The following is a 20,000-nucleotide window of genomic DNA, read 5'->3' as shown; positions in this document are numbered from 1 at the left end:
TGTTAACTTATCTGGCCTCCTAAACATGGGGTTAGGAGACAATGAAAAGCTTCTGCCACGCTTTCTCTTCACAAAAGCAAGTGGAAATAAAATCTATTTGGCTGATTAAATATTTCTATATATTTAAGCATGGGCAGGAATGCCCTTGTAGACTGCCAATATACCAAAAAACACTTGTTCCCGTAATAAGTGTTCAGGCTGTTCTTAAAAATACCCAAACTACTACTTGTTTTAATACAATTTAGTAGTCTGTTCCATGCATCAGATGCCCTCTCAGAGAACCAGCTGGTATACTTCTCATTCCTAAAGACCCTTCTACATAGGTTGTCTGATGATTCTCTATTACTTTTTGATAATTCCAAACAATCCCAGAGATGGTAGACTCTAAATGCCCTATATACCTGAATAAGATCTCCTCTTAGTTATCTACAAGGGACACTGTATAAGTTCAGATATTTTAGTCTTCTATAATAAAATAAATTTTCACATCCATGGATGCCCCTAGTATATTTTGACTGTACTCTTTCTAGTTTACTCATGTATGTTTATAAGGTTTCCAAATTGCTGTTTCATACTCAAGTTTGGGTCTAATGTAACAAACAAGGACTTCATTATTTCTGACTTCCTAGATTTTATAAATCTTTTTATACAACATGTAACTATCATTAACCAATTGGTTGATATGATTAGAAAAGCTCAGAGCTGGAGCTACCCATTTAGCCAGGTCCTTAAATGAATCCACAGTTTCAATCACTGTGTGCCGTATTAAATATTCATCTTTCAATTTAGATCTCCCAAATCTCATATGCTTAGCTTCTGATGCATTTATCAGCATATTATTTTGCTGTACCCAAATGGCCAATTTAGTCAAGTTCTTTTGCAGACTTGCCTTATATGTAACACATGTAATCAGTTTACCCAATTTCAGGTCATCTGCATGTAGACTGTAAAACACCTCAGATGAAAAAATAGGTCTAAATTACAATCTAAACAAGTAAGGGCTTAAAACAGAGCCCTATGGGACACCCTGACTGTAACCAAGAATTCCATCTGTCGAACTGCTGTATGATACTTGCCATGTCCTATTTGTAAGCCATACAGCTATCCATCTTTTCAAGAGTACATTGATACCTAGTTGTTCTTGCTGAAGTGTTCTCAGGGCATTATTACTAATTCCATCTCCTCCCTGTGCTTTGTTTGGATCCAGTTTACGCAATTCTTTATCAATATATTCTAATTTGATTTCAGTATCCGAGGTTACCTGGATGTCACTAGAATGAATTAATCACCCCCTTTGTGGAGCCAAACTGTCTTGTATAAGATTTTGTAAATATATCGATAATCTGTTGTGTCTGAGAATAAATTTTATAATCTACACACAGTTTATCAATTTGTGCGTCTTTACTTCTTTCACATCTTATGAATCTATAAAAAGGTTTACTATTAAGCTTAATATCTTTAAATTTTCTTCAGATTTTTCTTGATCTCTTCTCACACTATGCTTAATTTGTTTGCCCAGCTTATTTATTTCATTTTTCAAAGTTGTGGCTTGAGCTCTCTTCCATTTCTTATATTTTTGTCTCTCACCTTAATCAGCTATCTTGTTCTTATGGAGATATAGCCCCCTGACTTTGTATGCCTAGATCCTGATGTTAAATTTTTTTTTTTTTGCACTCAATTTCTCCTTCAAAACTTTCCACATGCCACCTGCAGTTTTTCCACCGAACACATTACTCCAGTTTGTTTTACATAGCGACTGTTTTGCTTTATCATAACTAGTAATTTATCTTCTATGCATTGGTTCAGATTTCAGTTTGGCAGAATTATCTAGCAACAAATTAACCTTTATAACCCCATAATCACTGCACATCAATGGTGGTAAAACTTGACATGAAGTAACAGTAATTTCTTTAGGAAAACAAACAATGTCTAGTATGTTCCGTTCCCTTGTAGGTTTTTTTTTTTTTTTTACAATCTGAGGCAATTGTTGTTCCTACACATAAGTTAGGAATAACAGGAGAAAACGCCCAACCTGTGTTCTGTAAACGTCTCAGCAAACAAATAAACCAGAGTAAAGCAGTCAAAAAAAGTAGAATGATGAGATGACATCAGGTTCTCAGCATAAAATGAACAGTCTCTTATTTTAAAACAACATAAGCATTTTCACAGCTCTTGCTGCTTCTTCAGATGTCAGTATAAAAATGCAGTCACACACACAGCAATTTATACAGAAATTCAACAAGCAAATCAAGCAATTAAGCAATTTTGTATTAAAAAATACAAACAATAAATACAATAAAAATTTAAAAATAAGAAATAAACTTAAAATCAACTAATGCACATAAGTGTATGTAAAGCTCATCTAAAAAGTGAGCATGTCTATAACAAAGGTTTAAGGGGGACTTTATCATTTAGTCCTAAACCATAATCAGCCCTTAAACTAGCTATCCACTTGCTCTCTAAGATTTCAGTAGCATTCCTAACATCACCAAGTCTCTTAGTAGCTGATACCTGTGCTATAACTTGAAACTTAAAACAATGTGTGTTAGGTGAGCTTCAGATGTTTAGAAAGAGCAATGCATTCAGTACCATTATTTATATGTTTTAAGTGCTCTACTATATGCTCCTTCAACTATCAGTCTTACCTACATAAAACTTTGTGCAGACAGTGCAGCACGTTAAATTAACCACATGAGAAGAAGGGCAAGTAGCTTGAACATCAAACACATACTGTTTACCCTGATCTGGATGTATAAACATACTGGTAGTGTTAATATAACTGCAGCACTTACAAGTATGACATGATCTAGTTCCTTTATAAGTGGAACCCATTTTTATTCCTAGTATTTTTACCATCAATAAACTGTTTTGGATAACAAAGCATCTACTTTAAAGATTCTCTGATGTTAGAGAAGGTAGAAGTAGGCCCTTCTTTTCTTCAAATCCACCATCTATTCACCCCAAGAGACTGAGTGATGGTAAATGTAGGGTACTGTTGACTTATTCTTACACTACAGGGTATATATTGGATATTATAAAGATTCATTGGCCCATTATAACAACAAATAATGATCTTAAAAAGATAGTGGGTGAACAACCTAACTTTAATCTTTAAGAAGAAATGATCTTTGAAACAGATGCTTTGTTATCAAAAAACAATTTATTTTTTTCAAATGCAATGAAAGATGAAGTTGGCTGGATCAAGGAGAAGATGACAAAATAAAGCTCACTTTGTTCTAACTTGCTTTGAAAACTTCCAAGATTAAGAGAATAGGTGCACATTAAGCAACTTGCATTGCATTTTTCTTAAACACATGCACATTTTAAAAAGTAACACTAGTCTGCATACATTAGCAAAAAAGAAATCAAACCATAACAGTTTCCATTATTGTTGAGCACATGTTCTATTTTTTAATAATTTTTATCTACTCCAGAAATATAGGTATTATATAAATTGCTTAATTCCATTCTTCCCTTAAATCTCACTCTTCCTCCAGAGCATCGCTTGGCTCTAGTATGGGACATTTGGGAATGGACAACTGATTTTGTTTTTGTATAAATGCTATTAATGAATGTTCTTGTACTATGATTCTCTGTGGCAAATAAACTGAAGATAGCAGATTATCCAGCTGCAGTATGGCTAAGGAAATGCTGCTAAATGGGACTGCCCCCAAGTATGCAACAATTTATTGTGAACAAAAGGTTTTTAAATTTTTAAATTTATTTAAAATGTTTATACACATCCTTTGTACCATTTTTTCAAACACGTTTTTTCTTTTCTTTTTTTAAATATTTTTCTTTTTTATATATCTATTTCATATTATTTATTGTGTATTTTTGGAGCTAATAACAATTACTTGTACTAGCACAAATTTTATGATTTCAGGTGTTATTAACAAGTGTATGTTTCTTTAACAGACTTCAATTAAAAGTATGACATCATGTATTAATTGCTATTTAAAAGTGTAATCAAAATCCATTCATTGTTTCTGAAGAAGTCTCTATCAGGAGATGAAAGCGCTAAAACCTTTTGTTCACAATAAATTGTTGCATATACTTTTGGCTCATATTGGTGGTCATTTTTGGCGTCCTGGATTCCTGGATTCCTGGTTCAATTTGTTTTATTTAAACAGTTTGGCTGTTCATTTTCGTATTTGGTTACTGCCCCCAAGTATGCTCAGGACATGTGAGGAGCAATGGAAACAAATTACAGAAACTCATAAAACACTTAAATAATTTCCATGCTGAAATATCTCCATCAAACTCCAGAAGCACTGAGATCTTCATCCCACTGAGAAGCATATGACCTCACCATACACAAAAACAGTAACAACATTACAGGGGTAAAAAAAAAACTCACAACTTAAGTGAAAATGTATAGAAACACATAGTAAATACTTCTGACTGCAAGGATATATATTCTATATTTATCTCACAATGTTCTTCATCTTGCCAGACTAATTACTTAATGTTAATACTATGTCATTGAGCAAATTACTTTAAAACTAGCGTAGGATTGTACAATGTCATTGCCCTAAATTCCAGCATCCAAAAAGTTCATATCCCATGTCTTGGGCAAAATAAACTAGTTTTTGCATGCACAAATTATTTCTGTTACCTGCTAGACTTCATCAGGACTTCAACATGAATTTGTAGTGCATCATTAACAACAGGAAGAGCCTGCTTCAGATCACCAGCCGCTGCCTCCATTCCTGAAACAGCACAAAATTACACAAACAAAATTAGAGGAAATTGTTGTAGTATTTATCCATCCTCTGTTCAAAACATACATCAACAATCATTTTTTTACACCTTCTAAAAGTGCCATAATTTTCGAAGTAATGCATTAATTACTATGAAGTGTTCTGGGCTTAAAAGAAAAGTGTTGAAACCTACAGAAGAGGCTGCACTTTCTTAGATGCTGGACCTCAACACAAGCAGCTATAAGCTGTTATATTTAAAGACTGTATCAGAAATTAATAAAAAAACAGGCATGGATTGGTGTTCTGACACATTGCCAGTCTTCACATATCTTTAGTGCACTGCTGTTCAGATATCAGACTTTAGGTCTAGATTAAATATGTCATGAAGAAAGACTATAAGTTCTCCCTTATTTGATTTCAAAAGAAAGAAATTCCACAGCAGTCCTAAACAATCAAACTGGTGATGGTGGGGAAAACAGATGAAAAATCTGTGGTATTTTATTTATGTTTTGTAGTCTAGCTAGACTTTTGCCTAATCTCAGTAGGGTCCCAATGAGAAAACTCTAGCCATAAGAAATAAAAATGGCATACACTTTCAATGGTAAAACAATGGTAGTAAAAACAGTTACTTTTGTTACACACATTGATATATACACACGTATATATGTACATTTATACATACATATGCATATATATATATATATATATATATATATATATATATATATATATATATATACACATACACACACACACACATACACACTATAGTGTACAAAAATACAAACAAATAGACTTATACTATTAGCTATGTAAAAAGGAAAAAGTTTTCATTAATCTTCAGGATCCGGACACACTCTGCATGCTCATCTCGGCAGATAAAACTCTCTCAGGTTACTCCTGCACCTCCTCCTCCTCCTCCCCATGGTACCTTGCACCTCTTCGCTCCACTTCCAGTTTCTGAGCAAGCTAAATTTATCAAATGCACCAAGCTATAAAACCTTCTCCAACAGAGAAAGGAGTCTGAAAGATGGGACGATTAACAAAGAACAAATTCTTCAAGCAGATGCAACTGTTAGGTTAGTTCTATTAGAGAGATTCAGTTTTCAGTGACCTTCAGGCAGAGTCCCTAGCTAATCATCTTGTGTGGCAGGACTACTGGAACATAACCTTTATCACTGCAGCTCCAAATGAAGATCTGGATCTGGAAGAGATGTCCGGTTTGAAATACCTGGTATGAAGGTATTGTAGGAGAAACAAGCTGATAATGCAGAGTTGTCCTCCAAATTCTTTAATAATAATAATATTAACAATAATAATAATAAGATACTGAGGAAGAGATAGCTCTAACTGAATGAGTCTTAGGCAAGTTTATTTTTGGCAACGTCTTCACATACTATCATAAATGAAAGATACAAGTAGAAAGCCAATGTGCTAGACAGAGTTTAAATGAGCTTTTGATCTACAGTTTTGTCCATTTATTTGTTTACAGGGTTAAGTAGGATAGCTCATAGGCCATTTTTAGCATTGTCCTGGGCTCTGAGAAAGAATATCAGAAAGAGATGCAGAGATACACAATACTAATACAATATATAATGTTCAAATATAGGAATTATAATATTTAGTAATTTGGTTACACAAATGCAAATTTTTGAAAACAAAGTAGACAAATATTTAATGACATGTGGTCATAAAATTGCAGTGAAGGTTTTAATCTGAAAAACTAACAAGAAATACCAAAACATTTGCACTTTTTCACTTTCAGGAAAAATGTGTGTGTTATTTTAAGGTTAGAAAAGGTACCTCCTTTCTCGTATTCAATGACAGGTTACTCCAGCACGTGGTATATTTTTAAAGAATGTTTTTTTCTTCCAGCCACATATCTGAAGAGGGGGGTGGCTTTTAAGTGAGATTAATTCCTTATTAGTGTCTATAACAAGCAGTAAGGATTATGGATGAGAATGGTGGACAATTATGTTGAATGACTAGTTTAGAAAAGGAAGGTGGCTTATACTGTTACAGGATGACAATTAGCTTTTACAAGAAGGCAGTGATGAGTTTAAGGATGTTCTTCGTGTTTCACTGTTGCAGTCATTACATTTAGGTAATCCTGCTGGCAGGTTGCCCTCAGTCGGCCTGAATTTCGAAGTCTTGGGTCCTGCATCGGCTGCTGTCGGCCCTTCCCTGACGTTAGGTTGTCAGGGGTATAAAAGAAGCAGCCAACGCCATTTTCTTCAGTCTTTCTTGCCACGTGGTGCTCGAAGCAGAAGCAGTTCGCAAGTGCCGGTCAGCCAACTCCTGAGATTTTCATGTTCGAGTTTCAGACCCGAAGTCTTCAATAAAGCTAAGTACCCCATTGGGGAAACTTTTTTTCTTGCTGCAGACCAATGTCAGAAAAAGTTAATTGTATTTCTTGTGGAGAGCAAATACCTCATAAGGACTTTCATTCTTACTGCATTCCTTGCCTAGGCCCTGATCACAATGTTTCTGGTTGTCGGTTTTGTGCTAGATTTAACCAATGCACTATTAAGCGTCGGTATGATTTTGCTTTAAACTATTTTGGACGCCGGTTTAATCATCCAGAAATGTCGTTGGATAGCCATCCGACTACCGGAGTTCACAAAAAACGCAAAGAAAAGGAGAGAGATAAACAACCGAGGTCCAAAACCGATGACGAAGCTTCTCCTAAGCCAGTCGCCGGTTCGCCAATTCTCAGTGAAGCGCTTTCGCAGCCCCTGACGCCCACTACTTTAGAGTCGCAGGCCGCTACCGACTCCCACGTGGAGTCGGCTATGGCGCTGGAAACTCAAGGTATTGGAATCCCGGACACTATTCCCTCAGATGAGTCCGGAGCCACTGAGCAGGCACCGGCTTCTGAGGGTGTATTCAGACCTAAACATCTTTACATTAAACCAACTACAGCTTCAAAGGCAAAGACTAAAGCACCTTCTAAAGCAAAGAAACAAACTCAAGAGCCATGTGGCCAGGCCTCTATGTCCAAAAAACAGATGCTCAAAATGGCCGAAGGCATGATTATCTTGATCAGGGGTTCCCATCCCCCACCAGATAAGAGGCCTAGGCAAGAGACTGACTATGAATCTTCAGATCAGGTTTCTATTTCTTCTGACTCCTCCTCTGATCAGGAATACTCACTTCCCCCCTATGAGGATTCTGATGCTGAAGAATCTATACCTACAGCTTCTCCTCCAGAGGACTATTCTTTTGGGGAAACCTTGCATACCATGAGGGAGCATTTCCACTGGGAGAGCCAAGATTTTTCAGAATCTAAAAAGAGGCTCAGGGATTTCCTTTTACTAATCTCAACACAGGCCTCTAGCCATTCCACCTGTGTTAGACATTGTAGATGATGTGTTTTCGGAGTCTAGTCTGACCCCAGACTCCTTACCTCCAGCTCCTGTTAAGCCTGAAAGATATTACAGGGTTCCCGACTCTCATAAATTCCTTTGTAAAAACCCTGCCGCTGACCCAGAAACCATTTCACAGGGTCGCAAATGAGTTAAGGCTTCCGCTGCAAAAAACCCTACCCCCTCTGACAGGGATTCCAGGGCACATCTGCTACCTTGGCTATAAGGGCCTTAAACTGTTTCATATGCTCAAATATCAGCAACACGTCATGGCATTGTTCAAACAGAAAATGTTGCTAAACTCAGAATGTGCAGAAAACAAGGAAATGCAGGATTTATTGCATGCAGCTGAACAAGTTGGAAAGCATACTTGGCAATGTGGTTTTGATTCTTTGGAGGCCTCCTGCAGGGCCGCAGTTACGGGTTCTGTAATTAGGAGGCATGCTTGGTTAAAGGAACAAAATCTGCCTGATCATGTTAAAGTTAAATTATTAGATGCACCTTTACAGCATGATACTTTGGTGTTAAACCAGAAGAGGTGTTAAAGAAAATGGAGGACAAAGCTAAATCTATGCAAACTGTTAAAGATTTTTTACAAGTACAGCCACCTAGGTTTAGTAGACACTGGCCTACAAAGAATTGGTCCTTTCCTGTTTCAGACAGACCACAAAGGGGCAGATCCAGATGCCCTAGAGGCAGATCCTAAGTGCAAGGTTCATACAGGTCAAAGCAATGGGGTGCCTCTACCTCCAAAGTTGGAGAAGACAAATCACAGCCATACAGAAAACAGTCCCAATGACTTTCCCCTGCCGGCACCAAACACTTATGCCCTGGCAGCACCCTTAGTGGGAAAATTAGCACTTTTTTCTCAAAACTGGCACATTATAACCCAGGACAAGTGGGTTCTAAATATAGTGTCACAAGGCTACAATTTCCATTTCCATACCCTGCCAAAGGCAAACGGCTGGCCAGAACTCCCAAAAAATCAATGGGCAGAGGCACGAAAACAAGTCTCATCCCTCACAGACATGGGGGCCATTCAACTAGTACCAGAGCAAGAGCAGGGACAAGGATTTTTCTCAAGACTGTTCTTGGTACCCAGAAAGGACAAGGACTGGAGACCAATACTGGACCTATCTATTCTGAACACATTCCTGGATATACCAAAATTCAAAATGTTGACTTTGCAGCAGCTTCTGCCCATGTTGGGCAAGAATGCTTGGCTTGTGACTTTAGACCTAAAAGAGGCATACCTGCATGTCCCAATCAGAGAATCATGCAGAAGATACCTCAGATTCAAGGCTGGCTCAATGCATTACCAATTCTCTGTACTGCCCTTTGGCTTAACTACTGTGCCCAGGGTCTTTACAAAGTGCCTGGCACCAGTAATTGCATTCTGTAGACAAAGAGGAATACAAATATATCCTTACTTGGACGATTGTCTAATTCAAGCAGCGAACAAGGACATTCTTCTACAGCATCTGACATTTGTGAAAAGAATTCTAACATGCCTAGGGTACACAGTCAATGAAAAGAAATCAAAACTAGTACCCTCGCAAGAGATAATATTCCTGGGTGCAAGCTTAAATACAACTGCCCAGATGGCTTATCTCACGCCATACAAAGGCAACTGACTACCTATTTCAAAATGTTGGCAACAAAGGCCCAGTTATCTGCAAGAAAAATTCTGCAGGCTTTGGGCTTCATGGCATCCTGCATCCTACTAATTCCATATGCAAGACTGCATATGAGGAAACTTCAATGGTACCTAAAAAGTGTTTTGGCTCAACATTGCCACAGCCTGGAAACAATGATTACTCTCATTCCCTGCCTGCAACAGGAGTTTTGATGGTGGGCAAAGGCTTGTCACCAGAACAAGGGACAGCCATTCACATTACCCCCAGCCAGGCAAACACTAACAACAGATGCAAAAACCACAGGATAAGATGCCCCAATCGATGTGAAGACGCTGTGGAGTACAACAAAGCTGCCGCTCACCAAAAGAATCCAAGGCCCATAAACGTTCCAAATCCTTTTTGAAGCTTTTCAAGGCTTTACCTGCTTCAGAGGCTTGATCTGGCTTTCCGTTGCGACTGGCATGGCATCCGAGGTTGGATTTAGCTGCTGCTGTGGCTCGAGGTTTTGGTAATCCTTTGTTTGGTTGTTTTACTGTGTTAGGCCCCTCGTTGTTTAGATAAAAGCTCGTTTTTTTTTTTTTTTTTTTTTTTTTTTAATTCCTGAACATTCGCGAGTAGTTCCCGAAGTTTTACAGCCTTTGCAAAGGCTGCTCCTCTACGAAGAAACAGGAAATGACTGTGGTACTTCTGAGGGTGCAATATTCATTGTGACACTTCCAGAAGTCCGTCTCTATTAAGATTCCCCCTTCGTGATCGTCTGGGCTGATTTCCAGGCTTGGAAATCCGAGGAGGACTATGCTGGATAACTAGGGAATGGGTCTCACTCCTCTTACAGCTAAGACAGCCTTCAAGGACCTACTTCATCCGGGACAACTACTGATAAAGACAGACAACACCACGGTCATGTGGTATATAAACAAGCAGGGGGGGCACACATTCTGACCCCCTTTGCAGACTAACCATGACTTTGTGGGACACAGCATTGACTTACCAAGTACATCTGCAGGCACAATTCCTGCCAGGAAAGGAAAACACTCTGGCAGACGAACTAAGCAGAAACCTCATGGATCCCCACAAGTGGCAGCTGGATCCACAACTCTTCAACATGATAACAAGGAAATGGGGATGCCTGGATATAGATCCATTTGCCTCCCCTCACAACTACCAACTAAAAAGATTCTGCACAAGGACTTATCATAGACAAGCACTGAAAGTGGACGCCCTATCTTTCAGCTGGAAAGACCTATCAGTATATGCCTTTCCTCCAGTGCCTCCCCTTCCCACGGTATTCCTAAAGGTCAGACAGGAAAAGCCAAAGATGATACTGACTGCCCCAGACTGGCCCTGCCAGTACTGGTATCCAGTCCTAAGGAACTTGTCTCAATGCCCATCTTGGACCTTACATCAAATACCTCATCTACTGTCCTAGCAAAAGAATCAGATCCTGCACAGCCAACTCAGTACTTTAAACCTGGCAGCATAGCAGATAACGTAGTCATACAAAACACACCTCTCAGTAAAGCTGTGATGGATATCATTTTGGAAGGCAGAAGGCCTAGTACTAGAAAATCTTATGCTGGAAAATGGAAGAGATTCTGTGCTTGGAACCAGGCACAAGGAGCTGATACAGCTGTTCCAAATATTCCTCAGATTTTGCAATACTTAACTGAGATGCTGGACAAAGGCCTATCATTTTCGTCAATTAAAATTCATGCCTCTGCCATTTCAGCTCATTACAATACAGAGCCGCTTATCTTTCCTCATCCTTTAGTAAAGCAGTACCTCAGAGGAGCCAAAAACTTAAGGCCTCCAAGGAGATCACCAATGCCTACATGGGACCTCAACTATGTCTTGGAAAAACTCACCCTGCCACCTTTTGAGCCAGCTGCTACTGCTGACATAAAAGTTTTTATCTTGGAAAACAGCTCTGCTCCTAGCAATAACTTCTGCAAGACGGGTTTCAGAGCTACAGGCACTCATGGCTGTGGAACCTTTTATCATGTTTTATCCAGACAGGGTCTCTCTGAGGACAAACCCAACATTTTTGACTAAGGTGGTGTCCAGTGTGGCTCTTAACCAAGCTATTCATCTGCCAACCTTTTATCCAAATCCACATAATAAAGGGGAGAGAATTCTGCATTCTTTGGATGTACACAGACAACTTAGATTCTACTTGGACAGAACCAAAGTTTTCAAGAAGACAGAGCAATTACTAGTGGCATATGCTGCAGCATCACAAGGAAAGGCCATCTCCAAGCAGACTATTTCAAAGTGGATAGGACACTGCATTCATTTCTGCTATTTACACCATGGCAAGCCAGTACCTAAGGGCATTAGGCCACATTCAACCAGAGCGGCAGCCACTTCGGCAGCCTTTTTCAGGGGATTATGAACCAAAGACATATTAGAGGCTGCTACTTGGAGTTCAGTGCACACCTTTACAAAGCACTATAATCTGCCACTCTACTCTAAATCCAGGGCAGGCTTTGACACTGCAGTTCTACAAGGCCTCATAGCCGCTCCTAATGCTGTTTAGCTCCAGCCTCCCAGCTATAGCTTTGGGATTCTACCCAAATGTAATGACTGCAACAGTGAAACATGAAGAACATAGTACAGTTGTGTACACTTATCATAAAAGTAGATGTTCAAGTGTATTCACCGTTGCAGTCCAGGTTACCCACTCGCCATCCCCCTCTCTTCTGCTGGAATTTTTCTTTCCTTCTCTGATTTATACAACCTATGTGGTGTATTTGCTAGTAGATGAAGGTAAAATTTATATTGCTGTATGTATTTTTACATATATATATATATATATATATATATATATATATATATACAAATTTTGGCTACCCTTTTAGGGGGCACCTGACATCTGGGGCAAGAAAATAGTGTCGGCTGCTTCTTTTATACCCTTGACGACCTGACGTCAGGGAAGGGGTGACAGCAGCCGACGCAGGACCCAACACTTTGAAATTCAGGCCGACTGAGGGCAAACTGCCAGCAGGATTACCCAAATGTAATGACTGCAACAGTCAATACACTCGAACATCTACATTTCTGGTAAGTGTACACAACTGTACTATCTGAGAGAGTTACAAAGTAATTAGTAGCAGTGTTTCAATGGTGGACGAGCTTAAGATAAAAGGCAGAACATACACCAGTTTTGGGATTACTACATTTTTTGTCAATAGCCATTCTTGATTCTAGTTTAGTTTAAATTAGGTGTGTGAACTATTTTGAGTACAAGTTTAGAACAGAAATTAAACGAGTGCTGGATTTAGGTTTAAGCCTGGGTATCTGTGCTATAAATGAGACACTTCTCAGATTGAGAGAGTTACTTATAGTGATTTGGCAAGGCTGTGTTATGGACTGTTTTAGTACTTTAATACTAAAAATAATACAGAAAGGTGTTTTTTTTAAGAAGATAGTAAGCTATTTTTGGAGATCAGTGCCACAGGGCAGTAAAACTGTCTTGCAGTTTAGTTTGAAAGAGAGTGGCATGTTTATCTAAGCTTAGAATGAGGAAGTCACGAGCATGCATTACTACAGAAGGAAGAGTTGAGTTAAGTCTTTGTAAACCAAAGCGGGGACGGGGGTGATCAGTCCTCCTGAAGATCTTTGTCCTGCCTATGAGCGCATTTACATAGCACAAGAAGATCTCAAGTCTATAAGAATAATCTCTGCACAACACTGAATGGTCGATGGAATGATTACATTTAGACTCAATAGCAAGCTTAGGCATGCATGAGGGACTGATCCTTAAAGCAGCTCTCTGTGAAAAAACAGATATGGTGGGTGAACCTGCAATGCCAATATTCCGGAGATCTATCTCACTGTGGTCTCAGCTGCAAAGAAATGAATTGTCCACATTAAAACTTCAAATCTGAAGATGCCGCTTATTCACAGGAAAAGAATTAGTGTCTCCAGAACAAATTATAAATCCCAAAAAGACCAAGCTCCCTGACAGGAGGATGCAGAACAAAGGCACCATTAAGGAAATCTTTGCAGACTTCAAGGGAAGCCTCACAAGATGAATCCTGCCCAGCATGAAAAATGGCTATAGTAACCAAATGTACCTCAACTGATAAAACACCACAGGCTGGAATCAAAAATTTCTGGCATACTGAAGCACAATGGAAACAGGTTAAAAAATGTCCATATTATGGTGAGCCCAGAATGCAAGACTTTTTCTTTCCCTTTTCTCTTCAAGTCTAAGTGGAGGGTTTCAGATCTATGAACAGAATATCCACTACTGTACTTGAAAACCTTGATCCTGGCTATCAACAGAAATGGAGCAGCCTGGGGGGGGGGAGAGGGGGGGACACCTGAAACTTCATCAAGAGCAGGAACCACATCTGTCTACAACAAAACAGGACTACTAAAATCATCTGGCCCCTCTGAATCTTGGATTCCTGGATATATTTCACCATTAGAAGAAATAAGCATAAAGCAACCCCCAAAGCTGATGGTGGAGTAATGCATCCCAGCTCTGTTCACTGAGTAGAGGGATCATGGAAAAAAATTCCAGCATTAGATGTTGGAGAGATATAAAGATCACTAACCAGGAAACCCCACTTCAGAAACATCTTTGCAGTGGCCAGACTCAGTAATAATTCAAAAGTTATCAGCAGCAGTCAATAGCAGTGTCTGTCTACAAGAGAGTTAGCTAAGCTAATGCACAGCAATCAAAAAATGGTGGAGGGAGACTGCCCATTATCAAACTCTCATTTGCTTTCCAGCAATAGGAGGACTTCATTCCACTCTGTTTGCTAAAATACCAGCCTACATCAATACCATCTGAATGAACAGCTATTATCCTTGCAGGAGGAGGAAAGTCATTTGTGTAAGTAAACTTACCATAACAGATGTTCAAATACATCACTGCTGCTGTAGCCAAAGCTATATGGAACACATCCTGCAAGGATCAGACATCTGGCAAGTTTTCCAAGCATTAGGGGACCTTTCAAGTGCCGTAAGTCAGTTAAAGGCTTGCGAGTGAGCCAGTATAAAAGCAGACATGCAGCTTACTTGCCTCGGAACCAAGGCAGGCTACAGCACTATAAAGAAAATTTGTACTTGGATAAAAAAAGAAGATTGGGACCCCCACATTGGCATAAGGGTGAAGGGGGAAGGATGTTTGCACTGCAACAGTGATCTATTCAAACATATAATTGTTATGGTAAATTAACTTACACAACTGTACTATGTTCCTCATTAGATCACTGTTGCAGTGGCCTAAGTTGCAAGGGATGAACATCAAAGCATAGAAAGAAAGGGAGGAAGATGATAAAGGACTAGTCCAGGAACACCAGAAGAATGGCTCTAGTAAACCCTGCCCTGACCCTAGAGAGAAAAAGTCTGTTGCGTAGTGCTTGGTACCAGTATGAAGAAAAGACCAAGTTACTGCCTCTAAAATATTTCTAGAATCCAACCCTTTCCATTAAGCAGCAGAGGTAGCTTGTAGCCCTGGTAGAATTGTCTCGGACTTTGTCTGGAAGTGACTTGACATGACAGAAACAACGTAACACAAGTGAATGGCATGGGAAAACTATTTTGATATGGTCTGTTTTAATACTGATACTTGTCCCTTTTTCTTACTTTCATAAAAACTGAAAGATTAAAAATTCTAATCAAAGTCCTTTGTCCTGGCAATATAATATCCAAGTTATTAGTGGACCTCCAGAATATGCAGAATTTTCTCTCTCTTTTTTTTTGTTCTGGAAAGAATGCATAAAGATCAATACATTGATTCAAAGTGAACCCCGAAACCCTTTTCAGAATAAAAGAAGAGCTTGGTTCATAAAGATACCCTACCTTTATGAAAGATAAGAAATGGCTGAGTCACCATAAAAAACTTGCAACTTCAGATACTCTTCTTGCAGAAGCCAGAACAATGGGCAACACTTGTTTTCCAAGATAACTTTAAATCAGCCTCACGAGATGGTTCAAAAGAAAAAGGTGAATATTTTTCTAGTGCATTTAATATCCCACACAGAGAAGCCACCTGTTTTCTAGTTGAATGAATATACAACACTTCTTTTTTAGAGATAAAGAATGGGGAATGGATCGATATGCAGACAGGCAGAAATGGCCAAAAGATTCATCTTAATGGAAGGAATAAGAAAGGCCAGAGGATAACAACTCACAGAAGTAATGTAGAACAAAAGGTGCTTGAGCCTTAAAAGGATCATGGTTAATTCTATGCCACCAACTAGAAAATGTTTTCCACTTAGCCATATATAATTTTCTAGTAGGTATCATAGCCTCCTTTAATACCTGCTACACATCTTTAGAAAAAAGATGTCTATAAGGTATTGAAATTCTATCATACAGGCTGAAAGCTGAAGAAAGGGAAGGATGGGGGTGTATCAGAGACCCTTTCTTGTGTGAGTAAGTCCATTTTTTGACAAAACTTGTGGTAATCACTTTTTGCCATTTTCATAAGAAGGGAGAACTATTGTTGCTTAGGCCAAAAACAAGCTGCCAATATAATTTTGGGGAGTCTTTCTGGATCTTTAAAAGGACTCTGGTTATCAAAGGAAAAGGAGATGAAGCATATAGGAATATTCCCACCAAGGGAATGAAAGGGCATACGTCTTCCAGAAGAGCAAACAGATCTATTTGAGTTCCCCGCAGGTGGACAACTTCCTGAAGGCCCAGAGATGTAACTTCCATTTGCAGAAGTCTGTCCCTGTCCTGCTCAGCTTGCCTGCCATAAAATTCTTCTCTAACAGAATGCAAGAAGTCTGTAGGGATAGACTGAATTGCAGGGCCAGTTCCCAGTTTAGCACTGCTAACTGCTAAAGGGGGTAAGGGTTCCTTCATTTATCCCTCATTTGACTGTGGTGGGTAGTAATTGTCCTTGACTCCCCATATGAAGTAGTGATTTAAGAGCATTTAATAATGCTAACATTTTTTTGATATTTATGTGCTTCTTTTTGTCCTGATGGTTCCACAGACCATGCTATTTTGACACTTTGGAAATGGCTCCCCTTGCAGAATCTGATGCATTTATGATGCTAGATTGAATGGGAGTTGTGGGAAGAACAGTAGATCCGGAATGAGGGATAATTGATTCACCCACTAGTCAATTTCACTTTAATAAAAATTAACACCAGAATCTGAAAGCAGAGGTGGTGATGTTGTTAGGTCCAGATTGATTTGAGGAGCCACTGAATTTTTCTCATATACAGTCTGGCTAGAAGAATCATGATAATTGTAGAGACCATAAATACCATTATCCTGAGTCAGTCCATGGTTACTGTGAGAGTCTGGCTGGAAAACATCAGGAATTGTTCCTTATACAAGTCCACTTTGTCATGAGAAGAAAAAAAGGCCATCATTAGAGGTGTAACTAGGAGACAGCCTAGAAATACTATCCTATAAAACGGAATAAAGGATGATTTTTCTGTGTTTACATAAAACCCCAGATTGAGAAGAAGGTTTATGATAACAGATTCTTGAAACCCTAGAAGACAGTCTGCAAAAATAAGACAGTTATCTAAATGAGGAAAAACATGTATGCCCTGCAACATGCAATAAGTCATTACTGGAGCCAAATATAAAATTACTCTTGGAGATGTTGACAACCAAAAATGTAAATCAGAAAACAAAATGTGAACCAGGAATGTGTTGATAGGCATATTTTAAGTCTAGAGTCACTGGGAAACTAAGATGAGGAATGAGAAAGTGGCAGAGACTGTACAGAAAGCATTTTGAATTTTGGAATATTGATGTGCATATTTAGAAATGAGAGAGTAGCACAGGAATCTGGGTTCCTGCTTTGCACCAGAAAAGTCCTTGAGTAAAATCCACTATTTGATTTGGTGGGACAGGCTCCATTAGACAGTGACTGATCCAGAAGAGGAGGAAACAGGAAGGTCTGCTTGACTGTATGGAGTGGAATCCCATGAAATATGGGCAGATAGGCTACAACTGGGCAGTGGGAATTTCTGTATAATGTGTAGAACCCAAGTGTCTGATATAATCTGATGCCAAAGTGGGGAGAGAAGATAAAGGTTTTAAGAAAGGTTTAAGTAGGGCCAGGGTGGGAAAGGAAACAAACTGATAGATGGCATAGTCAATCTATTTTTTGTTTTGTTTCTGGGCCTGTGAAGGCTCTCATCTGTTTTCTTGACTCTCCCTATCACTGCTTCTTAAAAATATTTGTTTGCCCGTCTTTTGCTCATGTTGGGATAGTTTGAAATATTTTCTATAGATGGGCCTTGGCCTATAAGCAAAGTTTCTATTATATTTAGGGATAGGAGACTGAAAAATACCTTGGCTTTACTTTCCATTTTCATCAAATTTCTTGAGAACCTCAGCAGGGGAACACCAAAAATCACTTCTTTATTCACAGGAACATTCAAATTCTGCTTCAACATCCTCTGGTAAATTCTGACTGTGTAGCCAAGCAAATCTCCACACAAGTGATCATTGGCAATATCAATGGAAAGTGAATCAGCAGTGTCACAGAAATACTTAAAAGACTGTTTGGTTAACCCAAGGCCGACTCTGAGGAATACAAGAAATTTAAAGATACCTTAGTCTCTAAAAAAGAATACCAACAATCAATTTCTTCATATAGAGAAGTGCAAAACATTTTATGGTTTTAACAGATGTAACACACTTAAAGCTGCCACACAGCATCCAGAAGTAAACGTCACTCTCGTCAACAAACAGTTTTAAAACATCCTGAACTCCTCACTCTTGTCATACAACTATAAAGCTAAACTCTTTAACACATGCCATGTTTGTTTTGGGGTATGGCAGTGTGAAGTGCCTTACAGATTTGAAGGATGTCAGGTTTCTCTGATACAGCTTTGTGGAGTATGCAGAGTACAGCATGAACTTCAATAACTACCCTGAAAAATGCACACACAGACAGGATTCTGATCAGGTTTCTAATCATAACCATATGTGTTCAAGACAAGGATTTCAAGAAGTTTGCAAGGCTAGCAAAGTGAAACTCAGAAGCTAATTTTGACATCTATGTTGAGAATATACAAATGAGTTATGATCAGAGAGACTAAATCATAATTCTTTGTAGTAAGCGAAGACTCAGCTGCTCTAATCTACTATTATATTAGTAGTGAGAGGAGAAAAGTGTAGGAGCACAAAAAGAATTTCACAGCTTTGAAAGCCATAAAATACTTGGCTTCTAAAACGGTTAGTTCATCAGAAGTACACTTGGCTGCTGCTTTCTGATAGTGCTGTTAAATGTTTCAGTTTGCTTGTACGAGTGGCAGCATGAATTATTTTCCAGCTTTTAAATCTGTTACCATTTCCTGGTGCTGTTTCTTCCTGAATGTTGTGTGCGCCCTTGTATGAGATTACAATTTGTCATTCCTGAAAGGTGCATAAAAACTATGAAAAAAAAAAAGTAGACAACAGGGTTGTGATGTTACTCATGTTACTCAATTTCAGAGTGCAATCAGCATGATCCATATACCACAAAGCTATCATACTTTTCTGATATCACTGAAGTGCACAACAATGATACAGTGAATTGAGGACTGCAATTATAAATTAAAATTGAGGAAAAGACAAACTATTAAGCGCATTTCTCATAGCAGACAAAGGGGGGGGCAGAAGAATGCTTGTGGAAAATGATTATTCACGTTGTAAATAAAAATAATATGAATGGGGGGAGTGATCAGGCACTGAAAATGGTGCAGAGCTCAAACTTTCGGTTAATGGGGATGGCATTCTAGAACACAACATACACTTCTACATATTGTGAATACACCCATTGTGCAGTTGAATCATCAGCACACCAGCAAATGCAGCACTAGAACTGTAGACATAGCAGGACTTCCAAGATAGCTGTTCACTGATCTTCAGGTTATTTAGAGCTCTCCCAGTATGAAAACAGACATGAACAAATACCAATTTGGGTACATTCCATTTACTGGCTAATAAAATTACATTGTCTGAATATTAACAAAAAGGCATTTTTTTTTTTGGAGTGAGTAAGAGAAAATCAACCAGGAAATTAGAAGAAAAAACACTAAAGCCAAAGAATTTTGCATATGTTCGGCAACAAAATGCATTTTTTTAAATATATGAAACACTGCATGGATCTATATCTGCATGGGTTCCCTTCAGAAGCTTGAATTTTCAGAACCTCGAAATTCATATTGTCAAGACGATATGACTGGGTTTCCAAAAACTCTAAGCTTCTGAATGGAGATTGTGGTACTGTAAGGACTGGGGAATTTACCCTTTTCCCCACTGCAGTGCAGTCTCAGAATTGGTATATATAATATGCAGGGGATGTGGGGCTCCCCTGAAAA

The 20,000-nt window shown here is 38.7% G+C and overlaps 1 protein-coding gene across 1 annotated transcript in view; it reads right to left on the bottom strand.

Annotated features, from left to right (window-relative positions):
- Window positions 1–20,000, bottom strand: part of TRIP13 (thyroid hormone receptor interactor 13) — a 1,214,790-nt gene that overhangs the window by 1,163,113 nt on the left and 31,677 nt on the right. The window contains exon 2 of the mRNA XM_044065139.1: window positions 4,619–4,712. Within this exon, the coding sequence (XP_043921074.1) occupies window positions 4,619–4,710 (92 nt within the window). The 5' untranslated portion in view covers window positions 4,711–4,712. The remainder of the gene's footprint in view (window positions 1–4,618; window positions 4,713–20,000) is intronic.

Source organism: Protopterus annectens, chromosome 3.part0, assembly GCF_019279795.1.
Source record: "Protopterus annectens isolate FY-2018-M chromosome 3.part0, PAN1.0, whole genome shotgun sequence".
In the NCBI taxonomy this organism is placed as follows: Eukaryota; Metazoa; Chordata; order Ceratodontiformes; family Protopteridae; genus Protopterus; species Protopterus annectens.
This window is presented reverse-complemented; position numbering and strand designations above follow the sequence as displayed.